Raw genomic sequence first — 13,312 nt, forward strand, 5'->3', positions numbered from 1 at the left:
GATATGCTAAATTAAACTCTGTAGTTCTGCATTAAGTTCCTCTGTTTCCATGCAGAATTTTCTTCTCCCAAATTAAATCTGCTGATGACAGTGCAAGCTAAACCCATCCCTCATTGTGACTAGGTATTGCAACTCTTTTAGGCAACAGGCGAATTTGAACAGACGGAGGAGTGGGAGAAATCAGGACAGAACTTCATCTCTTACTCATTAATTCCTGGCTTTTATTCAAACCTCTATGACTATTTCAAAATATTGGACTTGTATCTTCATGCTCTCTGTGCCAGTTACTTTCAAAGTCTGGGTCTTCCACTTACATTAAGGATAATCAGGCTCTTCAACAGCTGTGTGTATTAAAATTGAGGAAATAATAATCACATAAAAACAAATACAACCAGCCTACTGAAACTGGGATTGAAAGCAAAGTTTTGCTTACTTATGAAGTGTGAAAACTGTGTTCCTCAGTTATGACCTTTTCTTCTGCTTAGTTTCAGAAATTAACTCTGAAACACAGTTTTTTTGCACAAGGAGGGAGTTAGACTGAAGGATGAATGTGGATTTCACTGGAAATCCCAATAGGGTTTTAACTTGGAGTCACTGTTGTGCCTTAGTCTGTGTAACTGAATACATGTTCGTGTACATGTGTTTTTAGTTTTCGTATAAATACGTATATATGTACAGTATATGGTACATATATGGTGTAAGTGTAATATACATTGTACATATGTATACTATATACAATATATATTATGGGGTTTTTTGTATATATATATATAAATAAAGGCTTTTGCATTATGGTCTTTGTCTGAAAGTTTGGAACTGTATCTAGTTCCTAAATTTATTAGGTAATGTAAATGTTTGTCAGTTTGCACGTTTTACAGCATTCTTTAATTTTGTACATTTCTTCAATTGGATATGTGCTTCAAATTTCCCAGCCCACCAGTGCTGCCATGAGACCTGACCAAAGCCCACTGGAGACCAAGGAATGGAAGGCAACTTCTGTCTTGAGTGGCCTTTGGACTCAGGCTCAGGGTGCAGATATTAGGGCCCCTTTTCTTCCGGGCACCAGTGTATGTGTATGTGGAGAGCGTACCTCACCCAAAATGCGTTATGTGCTGTATTTTCAGTCTGTTACGTTCCTTGGGCGCTTGCCTTGCTTTTAAATGCATTGATTCCACCCCATGCTTACCTAATGCCATAACCAATTTGTCTCTGCCCGCCCCACCTGCCTTTATTCTGTGTTAATTGGAAAGCCAGTTATACTGAGCGCATTGAATGTTTTATGTTTTGTTTTCTTGTAAGGTACAGTGGTCCCATCTGGCATCTCTCAAGAACAATGTTTCCCCTGTCTCGCGATCCCATTCCTTCAGTGACCCTTCTCCCAAATTTGCTCATCACCATCTTCGTTCCCAGGACCCATATCCACCTTCACGCAGTGAAGTGCTAAATCAGAGTTCTGACTCTAAGTCGGAGGTACCTGACCCCACCCAAAAGGCTTGGGCTAGATCAGACAGTGACGAGGTGCCTCCAAGGGTAAGGAGTAGAAAGACAGATGTGTGCTATTTTTCTTTATTATTAATTATTTTCTTAAGGATGTGATAACCTGGGCACTGGGACGACCGTGCCCTTGTGCCAGCATTGGTAACAGTATTTTGGAAGGCAGATCATAACATAGGTGTTTAGTCAATGGGTTAATGATAATCAACCTTAAGCACAATATTGAAGCTTCATATAAAATTGGCAATTATTTATAGAATGCAGCTATTTCAGAGACAATTTATTATGCGAAGTTAGCAAATAATTACCATACTCAGGAAAGAATTTAAAATATCCCTGAGGTTATTGCTCAGAGTTAATTTTCCTCTTCATCTGTTAGCAACCCAAACTATGAATCATGCACGTATTTAAAATTGAGATGGAGCTGAACAAAAAGGAAACATTCAATATATTTCCTCCTCCTCTCCTTCTCCCAACCCCCGTCCCATCCACTGGGATTTGCTTCTTCTGAGTATATTCTTGCTCCCCCCACCAGTCTTTGCCTTCTGCTTATCCATTCCCAGGCATTTGTTTGGTTCCCCTGAGCTTATTCTCCTAATTCTCATGCTGTTTCAGCAAATTGCTCTGTGCCTTCCCTGCTTCAGTCAGAGTGCCATATTCTTTTAGAATGCCTCAGTAGTTGGAGGGTAGTGGGGCGTATATGTGTTTGTGTGATAACTGTTAAATACTGCTTAATGTTAAAACTAAACTTTTGAGTTCTCTTCCAAATCTGAGCAGCAGTCCAGCTAAGGTCCTTGGTTTTGTGGGTGTTTGTTCATTGCTTTTGGTCATTGATGCTAGCTTGGACTTAGAATTGTTAAAATCTTATGTTCTGTAGCAGGAGAGTTTTAATCTTCCTCTTCTCTCTCTCCTCTTCATGGATTTAACGCAACCTTTTTTTCCCCAAGGTACCTGTGAGAACAACATCCCGATCACCAGTCCTGTCCCGCCGCGATTCTCCGCTGCAAGGCAGTGGGCAGCAAAACAACCAAGCAGGTCAAAGAAACTCCACGAGGTTTGTAAGCCAACATGTCATTGCCTGTCTTGAATTGGAAGGGAAAGTCTCATGGGAAGCCAGGCGTTTCCAGAGAGCTTCTGGCATTGTGTGCTGGACATGAAAGGAAGATGAATTTGGATCCCTTTTCAGTAATGATTAATACTAATTTCCCTTGGTGCCGCACGTGTGCCAACAAACACTGGCAGAATTTCTTCTTTCTTCTCCTCCTTCAAGTAGCCTGCCCTGTAACTTTAGCAACAATTTCAAAGTATCCTTAATATTTCTGAAATAATGTGGCCATTCATGAACATCTTGCCTTTTGATGCAGCAGGTCGTCTTGGGCGTACTGTGGGGATTACTGGCAGCAAAAGTGTTTGTAACATCTGAAGTGAAACAACCTCAGAAACTTTCTGGCCTCTCAGCCAGAACCAGACTTTAAGAAGGGGAGAAATGTCCCATGAGCTGTGACACAGCATCTGAGGTCAGGGAGGGGGTGGAAGGGGCTTCCTCCAGAGCTCAGCAGAGCAGCATGGATAGGCCACCCTGGAACTGCCTCACTGATACTGGCTCACAGGGGTGAGGGTATTCTGAGAAGAACAGGCAGTTGCATCTTTTTGGCTTATGCTTGGATGTCCAGGGCACTTCTGAGCCAATTTTAAACCTGCTGCAGGCAGGCTGAGAGAACTTTAGATTCACTTTAGATTAGATACGTAAGAATGGCAGGTAGCCAGTTCCAGGTAAAAAGAATAGCTTACACACACCTTAACTTTTTTTTCTTTCCATCCTAAATAAATAGGATGATAAATAAATAAATAAATAAAATAAATATCCTAAAAAAAGGATAAGTATTTAAAAGGAAGCCACTGCCTGGGTTGTGAAGCATTACTGATGCTCTCAGCTCAGCATTAAGGGCTCTTTCAGATAAGTTATTAGCAAAACACTGGGGAAGACAGATATTTGAGTTTAGGAATGGGAATCTGAAACTGAAATGTGTGTCTTTCCTTTCATGATACAGCAATATAGAGCCTCGTCTGCTGTGGGAAAGGGTGGAGAAGCTTGTACCAAGGCCAGGCAGTGGCAGTTCTTCAGGTTCAAGCAACTCAGGCTCACAGCCTGGCTCCCACCCTGGCTCTCAAAGTGGGTCTGGAGAGCGGTTCCGGATGAGATGTAAGTCCTTTCCTTGCTCTCTGTAACACTGTTTCTAAATCTGTGAAGCTATGAAACAGTCAATAATGAAGGTTGAAAATCCTCATTGGGAAAGACCTTTGAGCATGCAGTACCAAAGCTGGGTTAGCTTCCAGTACCCCCACTTGACAGTATGTCCTTACCTGGGGAAGATGGTAGGTGCAGAAGTCATTGTGGAAATGTTTCATTGTGTTTTGATTCACATCCAGTCACTGCTCCATTTTCCTATATGCAAACAGCGCAGTCTCTATGCTCTCACAGCTCCCTTCTTTGTGTGCAGGGGCACATGATGCTTGTTGCTGGGTTATGTTGGATGCTGATGCAGGTTCTCCAGTTTGTGGCTAAACTCCAGTTATTCTCTTTGATCTACAGCTGTATGACAGTTTACTTCAGCTTCAGTCATAGGCCAGCTGCACCTGTACAGATCACAGCTTATGATTGCTTTTTATGTAGTCCTTAAGGGACAATGTAGTAGTGAACCAGCGAAACTTAGGTCTTCCTGTCAGGCCCAGCCTGACAACTTTCTCATCTCTCTTCCCCAGTACAAAGTGAAGTAAGAAAATATACTTTAGCTCCCTGCTTAATCTGTTTTGTTCTGTGTTCCTTCTGGGGCCTTGCCGCATGCAGCATCATCCAAATCAGAGGGTTCCCCATCGCAGCGTCATGAAAGTGCACCTAAAAAGCCTGAAGAGAAAAAGGAAGTCTTCAGACCTATCAAGCCTGCTGTAAGTTGCATCCATTTTCCCTTGTCTCCCCTCTCTTTGAGGCAGGCCCACAAAATGCACAGTGTGAGCTTACATTCATGATGCCGTTGGGGGTGAACTTCAGCTGGAGTTGAAGTTTCTGTCTTGCAGGCCTAGCAGCATGTCCTGGGCTTTGCCATTGCCTCCACACATCACAGTACTTGAAACATCAGAATTTGCTCTGCTTCTGGAATTGATTTCTGCTTTCTAGTCTTCTTCCTTCCTAATCTTTTCCTTTCTCTCTTTCAATCCTATGCTTCCTTCCCGGGGCTGGACCAATGATGGTGCTTTTGACCTGAATGTGCCAATGCTGGGCTGAATGGTGCAGGGAGAAGTGGTAAGACCTTAAACTGCTGCTATTTTCTGTGAAAGATTTCTGATATTTTCTTTATGTGGCTGCTGTTACAGTTTGATTACATCTCGATATCCAGTTGTATCTGGGGGATCACGGTATTTCCAACTTTCCTTAAATCATTTTGCTTTTGACATGGTACTTACTGCACTAGCATCCAAATCTGTCCGTTACAGCTGCTTTCTTAGAGAAACATAGGGCTTGGTCCTCCACTTCAGATAGTTCAATATGTGGAGTACTGGCTGAATTTGTATTCAGCTAAGTAAAGCATCGCTACATGATTGAGAGCAGACTGCACTGACTGTAAACTTGGTTTACCCACACTCCAAGCAGCAGACAGAGAGCATCTTATGTCTCATACTGACACCTGTGTGTGACTGAGCAAGTGCTAATGAGCCTGACATCTCAGGTGAACTCCTTAGTGTGGATCCATGCAACTGGAAATGGATCAAAAGGTTTCAAGGAGATCAGCTCTCTGTGACTGTGCCTTGGGTGGCTCAGTAAGCCTTAGGATCTTTCTGCTACCTTGCTACTTGGATTTCTTGTGGTCATTGCTATTAACCTGCAGAGTTTAGGGAAATGACCTGTGACAGTCAACCACTGGGTGAGAGTGGGTTCAGGTGCTTGTGTATGTCTGTCAGATGGTATCATGGGTTAAACTGAAGTCGTAATCAGGATAGCTGGGATTTAGAGTATACATTTTTCTGTAATATGGCAAGGCCTCCTTAGGTTGACTTTCTTGGTGCTTTATCAGAAAGTGAGCTTTAGTAACTCACTATCAAGAATGAGTAAATCAAAAGAAACAATACTGCTGGGGCTATGGAAATGAACAATGTTCAGGAATGAACAAGTGAGCAAATTGGGTACTGATTCTGTGGGTTTGTCTTGCAAACTCTTCTTTACAACATCAGTTTTTTCCTCCCTCTCCCATCAGGATTTAACTGCATTGGCAAAGGAATTGCGAGCAGTAGAGGATGTGCGACCTCCACATAAAGTAACAGATTATTCATCCTCAAGTGAGGAGTCAGGGACAACGGATGAGGAAGATGATGATATGGAACAAGAAGGAGCAGATGAATCTACTTCTGGACCAGATGATGTCCGAGCAGTGTTAGTTCTTCTAACAGTGTTTTGTTTTCCCTCTTAGGGGGTTGAAGAAAAAGGATGTTGGGTATTTTGACTTGTATGTTAGTTCCTTCAGCTTAGAACAACCTGTGAGCAAGACATAGTAGTATGTTCACATTTTCAAACTTGAGGGTAATCTTTTCAAAAAGTAGGCTTCTATATATTATGCCTTTGCCTCTTCTCCCTTTATTTGTTATAAAGCGAGAAGTGGTGTTTAACAAACTCCTGACTCCTTTTCCTTTTAAATAGAGAAGCTTTCCTAGGCAGATTATGTAAATACTCCACTCTGAGCACAATATAAATTAATTTTGAGTGTGCCTTGGTGTGGGGCAGTGAAAGCTAGGGAATAAGCACTCTTATCTCACTCACGTTATTTCTTGTCTGGTAAATAGGTCAACGTTGAACTTGAGCAATGGTGAGACAGAGTCAGTGAAAACCATGATTGTCCATGACGATGTGGAGAGTGAACCTGCCTTGACTCCTTCTAAGGAGGGCACCTTAATTGTCCGACAGGTATTGCTTTTCCTTCCCTGTGCAGTTCTGCACTTTTTCCTGTGCTCATTAACCCACTCGCTCATTCACCCATGCTGTTTCTACATTATATTTGTTGTTCGTATTATCAAGACACAGCTGTAGTGAATTCCAGATGAGCAAGATGTTTGATGCATGCAAAGAGGAGAGTAGCCCTTCACCCCTTGCTTCTGTTTTGCATGCTTTCCAGTGACACCATGGCAGTACCATGCAGAATACCTCAAAGTCTATGGGAGAGAAGGGTAGAAAAGCTGCAGGTGTTTGGATCAAGTACCTGGAGCAAGAACTTAGTTTGGTTTTACCATAGAACCAAGCATAGCTCTCAGGAGTGGGGCTGGGAGGAGGCTGGGGGGAGCATTCAGGGATTTTTTTTAAAGTTCTGAACCTGTAGCTGAGGGCATACAGACCACCTAGATAACACACACACACACACACACACATACATACAAATTCATGCAGCAGTTACTGTGGGGGAATGGAGAAGCAAAGTAGGTGGCAAGGAAGAGAACATGGACAGAGCTAGAGTGCTGTGTTGTTGCCTTTGATTCTGAAAATACTGCATTCTTGTGCCTCTGAAAGATAATGATTCCCTGCTTTCAAGTGAGCTCGTGTGTTAATGAGCGTGCTAGCTTATAGGAGTTTCCTCAGTAATCGCGTTCCTGAATTTTGCAACTGAATGCCAATTTCTTAATTGAGCCCTCTGGTTTGAAAAATAAGATTTCATGCTTATTGTTTTAAATAGTTAGCTGAAAGCATTTGCCAGACAGTCCAAGCTCGTATCTGTATAGGATTTAAGTTAGTTTTAAACAAAACAACAGGGAAAGAAATCCTCCCTCCACCCCCAGAAATGTGCTTGTCTGTGTTGTGGTGGAGGACTTTCGAGCACAGTTACTCTTCTGTTAATTAGTGGAGCTGGCTGTGCAAGTCAGCCACATGAACTAAGCTTTTGCCTGCCAGAAGAGGTGGGAATTAGCCGAATTCTAGTAGCTCTGCCCACTTCCCCTTTCCATCCAGGCATCAAGGCATGGACTATCAGCTTATTTAAAAAAAAAATTAAAAAAGAAATGTCAAAAGGTAGAAAGTGAGGGAGAGAAGGAGAGAGGTTGTTAGGGCTATAGACCTTTAAGCATCACTTGAGCAAGACAAGTGTGCCTGTTTTTTCTACAGAGTACAGTTGACAAAAAGCGTGCCAGCCATCATGAGAGCAATGGCTTTGCCGGTCGCATTCACCTCTTGCCAGATCTCTTACAGCAAAGCCATTCCTCCTCCACTTCCTCCACCTCCTCCTCCCCATCCTCCAGCCAGCCGACACCCACCATGTCCCCACAGACACCCCAGGACAAGCTAACTACTAATGAGGTATGTCTTACACCACAGCTGGCTGCTTTCGTAGGGTTATAGCAGCATTGCCTAGTAGCTAGTTTGCAAAGGAACTCCAGCCAATCTCCCCTGCTTTTTTTTTCCTGTCACTTTTGTTCCGACCCCCCAAATAACACATTTCAGTTCTGTGTAAGAAGCCCTTAACTCTAGAGCAGTCTCACGCCAAACTTGCCAGTTTACTATTTTTGCTTCCTCTTAGTCAGTCATTAATTGCATGGCGTTCATTTTAAACTAAACTTGACTACTGCATTTCCAAGCCAATACTATTATATTTTTAATTCTGTTTTATTCTGGGAGCAGGCTAATTGCAAGCAGTGTGCCTCTTAAAAATTAGCAGTTAATTTTGGCTTTGTCAGTAAAGGTTTGAGCTGGTAACTCTGCACGTATGAGGAGCTGCTTGTGGAAACTCACCCTTTGGGAGAGGAAGCAGCCATGGAGGATTTTGCTCTTTAAAGCTTGCCACATGGGCTGGGTGAACGAATCAGGTTATTACCCAGGAGGGTTGTAAAAGCCTGGGGTATTGTTGTTTTGGAATAATGAACTGGGGAGAATCTTTGGGTTTTTTCCAAGTATGTGTGTACTCTGAAAAGCAGCTGTGTAGAAATGACTGTTCTCCACCCGTGCTGCTTGTGTCCAGGCAGAGAAGCAAGGCTTTGCTGCAGGGGAAGCTACCTCTTGCTGTCCTGGGCTGATCCTGGGCTGATGCCTTCCTTTACCAAGTGCCTAGTCCTTCACATGTATGTAACCCCTTCAGCAGAGGAGATGCACACACGTGAATGATGGGCATCATTCACCCCTTACCAACCCTAGCAGTTGTGGTGGTTCCACTCGCAGCTCGGTGGCCAGCTTGGCTTTTGGGGAGAACTTCTTTCTGTGTGCAAGTAGTGGTGGTACAGGGGAAGCAAAACTTGGTGAAAATAAGCTGCTGCTTCTTAGGGTAGAGCTGTACTGCCACGTAGGCATGCAAGTGCTATGACAAGGGAAGGTTACAGTGAGTGGGGTAGGCTGATGGCAATGCACGTGTTCACCATAGGATCAAAAAGGCTTCTGAACCACATAGCAGTAGGGTGGGTGGGAGGATTTCCTCCTGGAAATTTGGTTAGCATAATATTAATTTTCAGCTGTGCTTCACTGGTCTTTGATCTTTCTGAAAGCACACTCTTGTAGGTTATAAAGATCAGTTGATTGATCCAGAGATATGACTGCTCATTACTTTGATCTAAGCAATAAATAAGCAGGGTTCAGTTAACTCAGCTTGGGAAGTGGAGGCTGTGGCGGTGGCTGGTGGCGAAGGAGCCTTTTGGTATTGAGCTGTGCAGGGGAGTGATACACTCCTCAGACCCATTGCTATTTTTTCTGCAGAGTAGAGGCTTAGAAAGGTAGAGGCTGAAGATCAGTTGATGATAAAGAAGTGCCCCTGTGTTCGCATAAAGCTGAGCAAAATCTTAGTAGTGCTTGATATACCTTACCCACATGCGCACCCTTTACATATATATTTTTTTTTCACTTGTCCCATTCTGCTTCAGTATGCAATGTTGTCACTTTAATACTAAACTGTCAAAGGGTTTTTAAGTTGTTCCATTTCCACTTTTAACAGTCCATTGTTTCACTCATCTTCTTCCTTTCTTTGTGTTTTTTCATGTTTAGACCACATAACTTAGCAAGCACCAGTGATTTTATCCACTACATATTCATAGCTTCATGTCACCGTTTGCTACACCTTCCACACTAATGAGCCCCTTTGTTCGATACAGGTTTAATATGTTGCTTTGTCAGATGAAGGTGGAAGAACCTGCTGCAGCTTTCTGGCAAGAGGCTCAGGTTAAACAGAATAGGGAGAAAGAACAGTAGTGGACTTTGAAAGAAACATAATCCGTCATAGAAGTGAACGCTTGATCCCAGATGGTTCTAATTTTGTTGCACAAGCCAAGAGATCAAACTTCATGATTTATTAAACTAGCTCGCTTTAGGAGATGCTTCATAAGTTCAGAAGTCATACATAGGTAGTGGACAGTTTGCAGATCAGATAGTATACATACATTTAAGCAGATTTTTTTAAAAAGTAGACATTCCCTCGCTTTCTGCCTGACTGTAGGGGCCAGTCCTATAAATCTTCACTATCAGCTGAGGTGACAGGGGTGACGATTTAGCTAATTACATTTTGCTGTAACATGTGCAGTGTGCATATGTGTCTAGTTCAGGTGTGGTGCCTGCAGTGCTTTGTGTATATATAAAGGGAGTATAAAAGCTTGGGGAGGCTCTCTAGCATAATTCTGTAGTGACTTAAATATGTTGGTTGTTGTTATCCGTGCTTTTTATTGTCATTAATATTAATAAAGTTGAAATTTACATTGCAGACTCAGTCCGCTAGTAACACACTCCAGAAACACAAATCTTCCTCCTCCTTTACACCTTTTATAGACCCCAGATTACTACAGATTTCTCCATCTAGTGGGACAACTGTGACTTCTGTGGGTAAGTAAAGTAGCTGGAGACGACAATTGAAAAAAGGTTCAGTGACTTCAGTGGCTCTTTAACATACTACAAATGTTACCATCATGCTTTTTATTTTATTTGCAATGGAGTGCATAATTTTATTTCTTTTTCCATTTACATTTCTTACAAAAAGAAAGACTTGCTCAGTATTCTCAGTTACTGATTTGGGTAGTATGGTGTACAGAACATATGGCCAGAATTTAGCACTTGAGGGGTATTACATGCGCTTTACTTTTCTTTTTTTCCAGTAGGATTTTCTAGTGAAGCAATGAGATCAGAGGCAATAAGGCAAGACCCTACGCGGAAAGGATCAGTTGTCAATGTGAATCCCACGAATACACGGCCACAGAGTGATACCCCAGAGATTCGCAAATACAAGAAGAGATTCAATTCTGAGATACTGTGTGCTGCCTTATGGGGTAATGCAATCCTGTTCCTCCCTTGCCTCCTGCAGTTCTGAAGTGCAGACTTGCCAGTATGAGCTTACAGGCTTTGAGAATGCATCTCTGAAACTTTAGCTGTTTCTCTGCATTTATTTAATGCTTGTTCGCCTCATTTTGTTGCAGGAGCTGCTTTATTACTATGTTTTTCACAGTATGTTGCTTTTTGTTATAATTTCCTGCTGCTGGATATATGCTTCTGATGGCACAATTTGAACTTCATTCAGCTGATCATGATGTCCTTTTCAGCTCTCTCTAACCCCTCCTAGTACATCTCTTGCAGCTTTTGGGAGCTTGTAGTCATCTTTGCATTGTGCACCTGGTACACATGGGTATTTCTTTCGAAAAATAATCATCTTCTTGAGCCTCTTGCTAAATATTGTTGCAGAGCTTTATTAAGATGTGTTTTGTAAGATAACTTTCCATCTCAATCCTTGGTTTATTTAGGAAGGAAGAAGGAAGAGAGAAGGGTAAGGGTGTAATTTTCTAGTGTGAGGCTTTGGCTTGGTTTCATTAAGAGTGGTTAGTACAGAGAGAAGCTGGGCATGGGGTGTCAGCTGACGAAGTGTGTCTGGCCTTCTTGTCACAAGGCATAATTTATGTCAGTGTCAGACAGTTAGAATCCTACATGGGTGAAAGTCTTAGAACAGTGCTTGTTGCCTGCTACAGTGTGGAATCACTGCTGCAACACCCAGCAAAAGGCTTTCTCTGCTGTGTCATTTCTTTCTTGGCCAGAACCCATGGGGCCACTTGATCTGTTTTTCATTATCTAGATGTTAATGTATGTTACATACATACTGCATATATTACATACATATTTGTCTAGTATACCTAAAGTTAATAGTAAATGCACAAGTGTCGTTTTAAATATTATGAAGAAGAGGGTTGGCCATTTCCCTGAGTCACACAATGATTGCATAGGTAATGCACTGCACTGCTCTTGTCTGCATTTTCACAGCTCTTTCTAAGGCTGTACTTGTCTTTTGGGGTTATTTCCAGTATTTCTCGTTTCTCAGAGCAGCACTGTTGCCCTGTCCTTCTTGGCAACCATGTCAGTTGAACCATGTTGTCTCTCCCAACACCTTATCTTCCTATCTGCTGCTTTCTTTATTTCCAGAATTTACTGGTAAGAATTTTTAGCCCAGTGCTATTTCTGCCTGTATTCATATGAATAATTCTCTGATAAAATCAAGATTTGTGCAATGTAAACTTTCAGGCTGAGAGAGGGAGAAGGCAAAGAGAAATCGTACAGGATCAGTAAAGATGACTCATAGTTTCTCTGATCTGCCTTGTTTTGCCAGTAGCAATTTGTGTTAATGGCTTTATATTTCTTTCATCTATGTATTTGGCTGTTACAGTGATTTAAAGTACAGGTGTAAAATCCTAGAGGTGTTTCACAGCTGTAACAAAGCATTTCCTTGTTGAACATTTAAGGCCAACCTGATGGTGATGCAAGCTGGTACACATGCTTATTTCTTGATAAGGTTTACCTTCCTTTACCCTTAAGTAAATTAAAGCATTTCATGGTGATATTTCTTATTCAAAAAGAGTGGGACTTGCTTTTCTTTGTTTTGCCTTGCCTTTACAAGTGGTAGTGCCATAGTGTCTGGCAGGTTGCTGATTTCATTATGTCTCTGATGCTGTTTCTTCTAGTTCTTAGTGGTGAAAGTCAATGTTACGGGTTCAGTAGAGTAGATTTGTACACCCAGCCTTCACAGAGAGCCCTTACTTTCTCAGGAAGCATTTCCATTTGTTTGAAGAACCAGAACTGGTTAATTGTAAGGTGGTGGCAGAAGAGCTCTGCTGGCCATGAACAACGATAGCACCTGGACTGCTTGCCACCAGCATAGTACCTCAATTAGTTTAATCTCAAAATGCATATAGCTAAGGGGAGAGGTCATGGACGGGTGCACATGCAAACTTGAAGCAGAAACAACTGCACCACAAAGGCCGCAGAGGAAGAGATGAGGGTGGAGGTGAGAGCGATTGAGCCCTGATGTGCAGACAGGGGAAGGGACCCGTAGTAAACAGTTTGTATGTGGCTTGCTTTGAATTGTAGACATACATGTTGAAGCTGAATCACTTACAGCTTTACTCAGTGGGTCCTAGAGCTGCAGGAAGGAGACCAACTGCTGGGCACTTCCTTGGCTGGTTTGGTGGTGCTGCAGCCTGTGTTGATCCCAGAGCATGTGCCTTGCTCTCTCTGCTTCCTTTTGCTGCTTTCCATTTTAAGGATGCCTCCCATTAAGGAAGACAGTAGGTGTGAAATGCCCCTAGGGCTGTGGGATGGGATCCAACAAGTACTGACCCAGTGCAAGGTGCAGAGGCAGGAGGAGGGCACGAAGGGGGATGGAGGAGGTGTCAGCAGCTGAAGAAGAGCATGGGAGTGTGGCAGGACCTCTCCCAAGGCAGGCACTGTGACTGCCAGCATCCATGTGCTCTGCTGCCTGGAGGAGGCAGAGGAGGAGCAGAGCAGCAAATCTGAGCAAAAGATGTGATCGTTTCTGCGGACTGCTGAGGCCTCTGAAGT

General features: G+C 42.7%; 1 protein-coding gene across 9 annotated transcripts in view; it reads left to right on the plus strand.

Annotated features, from left to right (window-relative positions):
• Window positions 1–13,312, plus strand: part of MAP4K4 (mitogen-activated protein kinase kinase kinase kinase 4) — a 165,456-nt gene that overhangs the window by 133,274 nt on the left and 18,870 nt on the right. For 2 of the 9 annotated variants that reach the window (XM_061377632.1, XM_061377636.1), the window contains 9 exons: window positions 1,300–1,530; window positions 2,442–2,548; window positions 3,546–3,697; window positions 4,343–4,440; window positions 5,745–5,920; window positions 6,328–6,448; window positions 7,634–7,825; window positions 10,204–10,321; window positions 10,591–10,761. In XM_061377632.1, coding sequence (XP_061233616.1) covers window positions 1,300–1,530; window positions 2,442–2,548; window positions 3,546–3,697; window positions 4,343–4,440; window positions 5,745–5,920; window positions 6,328–6,448; window positions 7,634–7,825; window positions 10,204–10,321; window positions 10,591–10,761 — 1,366 coding nt within the window. The remainder of the gene's footprint in view (window positions 1–1,299; window positions 1,531–2,441; window positions 2,549–3,545; window positions 3,698–4,342; window positions 4,441–5,744; window positions 5,921–6,327; window positions 6,449–7,633; window positions 7,826–10,203; window positions 10,322–10,590; window positions 10,762–13,312) is intronic. The other 7 variants (XM_061377637.1, XM_061377641.1, XM_061377633.1 and 4 more) reach the window with 6 other exon arrangements.

Source organism: Neopsephotus bourkii, unplaced genomic scaffold (assembly GCF_033783945.1).
Source record: "Neopsephotus bourkii isolate Nb327-2 ecotype Australia unplaced genomic scaffold, CSIRO-AGI_Nbou_v1 NB_1760, whole genome shotgun sequence".
Taxonomy (NCBI): domain Eukaryota; kingdom Metazoa; phylum Chordata; class Aves; order Psittaciformes; family Psittacidae; genus Neopsephotus; species Neopsephotus bourkii.